This window comes from Tupaia chinensis, unplaced genomic scaffold (assembly GCF_000334495.1).
Source record: "Tupaia chinensis unplaced genomic scaffold, TupChi_1.0 Scaffold000286_1, whole genome shotgun sequence".
Lineage (NCBI taxonomy): Eukaryota > Metazoa > Chordata > Mammalia > Scandentia > Tupaiidae > Tupaia > Tupaia belangeri.
Window position 1 is genome coordinate 269,633 of NW_006159770.1, and position 3,700 is coordinate 273,332.

General features: G+C 63.9%; 1 protein-coding gene across 1 annotated transcript in view; it reads right to left on the bottom strand.

Moving 5' to 3' along the window:
* Nucleotides 1–2,597: 2,597 nt before the first annotated feature.
* PPP1R12C (protein phosphatase 1 regulatory subunit 12C) overlaps nt 2,598–3,700 on the bottom strand; it is a gene marked incomplete at its 5' end in the record, with an annotated part of 18,254 nt that continues 17,151 nt past the window's right edge. The window contains 2 exon segments of the mRNA XM_014588540.1: nt 2,598–3,227; nt 3,307–3,357. Coding sequence (XP_014444026.1) covers nt 3,141–3,227; nt 3,307–3,357 — 138 coding nt within the window.

Consider the following 3,700-nt stretch of genomic DNA (forward strand, 5'->3'; position numbering starts at 1 on the left):
AGAGCGGACACAGACTCCCCACAGCGGAAGTAGATCCGATCCCTTCAGGGATCACCCACCTGTTCTGTCCCTGTCTGCCTGTGTGGGCAGACTGAACAATCCTCGCTACAGTCCCTCCTGGTTGACATGCAGGGAGGGGGAAGGGTGCGACAAGACAGTTTTCCAAAGCACCTGCAGCCCACCCCCGCACAGGGCCACCCGGGAGCTCCATGCATTGCGGTATGTTGCCCAGTCTATAAATGGCCTCCTTTTAGCAGTGTCCTCTCTGGTTTCTTGTCATCGCCCCCGCCAGGGAGCCAAGACCCTGCCCCTGGCCCTAGTCTGTCTCGTGGGAAGACAAGAACCAGAGACATGCCCCACCATAGATTCTCTCTAAACCCTCCTGTCCCCAGGCCCCATCACAGGCTTCCTCCTGACCTCCCAGCCTCCGGTCTGTCCAGCTCTCATCTTCTGAGCACCAGCCCCTTACCCAAACTCCTTCCCTGGCATCCCACTGCCTCCCAGCCCCATAGGTGGTACTTGAAGTCTTGAGTGACTCTCAACCTGCCTCTCCACCCCATCTCCCTCCTCACTGCCCTGTGCTTTCTGGTCCCGCCCTTCACACTCGCCCAAACCAGTTCAACCGCTGCTGTCTCGCCTGCCTCTGCTGGCCCGACGGCTGCTCTGTACTGCCCAGCTCACCACTCGGGAGGGGCGTGTGCTCACCCCCAGTCCCCACTTTACTTTGTCCACACTTCATGCAGAGGCTCAGCCACAGAGAACTGCCCCCACAGCACGCCACAGCTTCCAGGCCACTCTGACAGCCTGCCCAGTCCCTTGAGGACAGCTGGCCCCATCCCCCTGGCGAGCCCTGCGCTCCCTCTCCACTCTCCAGGTGGCCAGTGAGGGCTGCTTTGCTCTGGGTCCCACCTGGTGCAGACTGGACACGCTTCTGACCTCAGGAAAGTGGGCCTCTCTCCCTCAGTGTCTCCTTCCCCAGAACACCCACTGTCAGGTGGCCCGCCAAACCTGCTGGCCTCCCAGCCTCCAGCTGCCCTTACCTTGGAGTAGTTTCTACCTGTGCCACCAGATGGTGCCCTGCAGAGTCCCAAGGGCAGTCTCCAGGTGGCCACTTTGGCTCTCCTGGACTCCAGCTTAGCCGGCCGGCTCTCCCACACACCTCACGTAGCTCCCCGTGGCCCACTGGGTAACACCCAAGCTCCATGCAGCCGCGGCAGCTGAGAGCCAAAGGCCCAGCTCCAGATCCCTCTCTGAGGCAGGCCTTAGCTCACGATGACCTTCCTACATGGGACACCTCGCCCCTAGGGGGTGTCTGGCCACTTGTCACCCTGCCTGGGGCCCCGCACCTTTCTGACAGAGACAGCGGACACACACGCGGCTCCCTCCACACTGACCCAGGCGCACACTGAAAGCGCACCAGGACCTAGACAAGCAAGCTGGCTGTGGGCTGCTCCTGTCACAGCGGCTCGTTGGCGCAGACCTCCAGCTCTGCCTTCCGCAGCCCCAGAACTGTCCACCTTCACCTCCTCAGCCATCGCCCAGCCCCTGCCACACTCCTCTGAGATTTTGCCAGTCACCCCTTAGTTAACTGCACTGAGCCCCACAGCCACCGGAGGGACCTGTTAGAACCTCGATCCGCCTGTGGACACCCCTCAGAACCTGCCCCACAGCTGGGATCAGTAGTTGGCGCAATGGCTATGTCACTGGACTCCCATGTAGTCGACCGTGGTGCAAGTCCCAGACCCAGTGGCTTAAACTCACGCCGGGCGCGTGTGCGTGCGTGCCCAAGATCCCGAGAGGAGAATGGAGGAGAAGGGATTGCGGCGTGGCCATCCCTGGGTGGTGTGGTGGTGATTAATTGCTTCCTGTCTCTCTCCATCTTTCTGGCGAGCACACACGCACTATAGCAAAAACCTCTCAAAAAGAAAAAAGAAAAAAAAGAGCCCTGTCCCACAGCTCACGTCCTCCCAGGGCGGAGTGCCGGCACAGCCCTGCCTCAGCCTGGCAGGTGCTCTTCTACCTCAGTCCTCACACGCCCGTCAACGCCCAGAGAACGCGTCCCTGGAAGCCCACCCAGTGCGCCGTCACCTTCGGGGACCTGCCCATGCCAGCCCTCCAGCAAGGCCTACCCAGACCACGCTGTGCACACGCCTCCCTGTGGCACCCTCCCTGCGGGACTAGCACCCGAGGTCCACCTGCGTCCACTGGGGGCGGCCCGCCAGTCAGGCCTTTGCGTGTGCCCACAGGCTGCAAAGCCAGCCGCACGGGGGCGGAGGAGCGCACGCAGTCCGGGCTGGCTCCTACTCAGCTCACTAAACGCCTCCACTGGGACTGAGGCTGCACTGCCCGCGCCTCCTACAGAGAAGCCAAAACCGCAGTTCTCACAGGAGAATGACCCAGGCAGCGCTGGACCGACCGCCCAGCCCCTCCCTGCCCGCGGCCTTCACTGCCGTCCCCAGGGCAGCCCTGGCTGGGGCCCTCCCCCGCCCGCTGAGCCGGCGCCCACGCACTCCCAGCACCCACCCGAGTGGCCCAGGGCTGTGGTCCTGTCGGGCACAGCTGACAGGACAGCGCCCACTGCAGCTGGGACGCCTGGGTGCTTGGTGGCAACTTCACGACGTTTATTTGTGGTGCCGGTGCTTTGTCTCGAAAATACCTTCTCCCCCTGCCCCGGACAGTGGACGGGAGGGGGCAGCAAAAATAGACGACGGCCCCTATTGCACACGGACCCCATTCACAGGCCCACCCGGCTGGCCGGACTCTTGGCACATCCTTGGATCCCTGCTGGGGGAGGTGACGGAGGCATCACACGTGATGGGGACAGGGCAGCCACTCTGGTCCGGACACTGGTCCTTGCGCTTCTTGGTCCTCAGGTCCTTCCTGGTCCCCTCTGCCCTGGTCCCTCCACCCTGGTCCCCTCAGCGACATCCCCCTACCTGGCTCGGCCTCCCGCCTCCATCCTGGCCCCAGACGGCCCCCCCTTGGCTCCTGGGGGCTCTGTGCTCCCCGCCCAGGCCAGTGGTCCTGAGGGGAGGCTATGGCTTCTCAGACTTCCCCGAGCCCTGTCACTCGTGTGCTCGCGGGGAAGGTGCGTGTGGCAGAAGCAGCTGTATAAATACGGTGTGGGAAGTCCGGCCGCGTCACTTGGACAGCTTGCTGATGACGCGGATCAGTGCGGCGTTCTCGTCCTTGAGCCGCTGGTTGTCAGCCCGGAGGTCGGACAGGGCCTGGGGGACCAGCAGGTCAGCACAGCGACCCTGGGCCGCCCCAAGGAGCCCTGCCGAGCCCGCTGAGCCCGGGCCCTACCTTCAGCTCCTCTTCCAACTCCGCGGCCTTGCGCTCCAGGGCCCGGCGCTCCTGGAATGAACGAATGGAAATTCAGAACCAGGCGGGGCTGAGAAGGATGGGGAAGGTCAGGGGCCAGGTCAGAACATCAGCGGGGACCAAGAGGGCCCTCCTGATCCAGACCTGGGACAAGGCTGGGCCACCATGGCCCCATCCTCCCTGCCCCTACTCACGAATCTCTCCAGCTCCAGAAGGGCTGGCCTTTCAGCGAAGCGTTCCTGCCTCTGGTGGGGACAGAGCACGGGGTCAGGAGGGGGAGCGCGCACGGCTGTTAGGGCTTGAGACGCGGCTGGCCGGCTCTACCGGCTAGGCTCGCCCCACGGCCCTAAGGCAGGGCCCAGCTCAGACCCCGCCC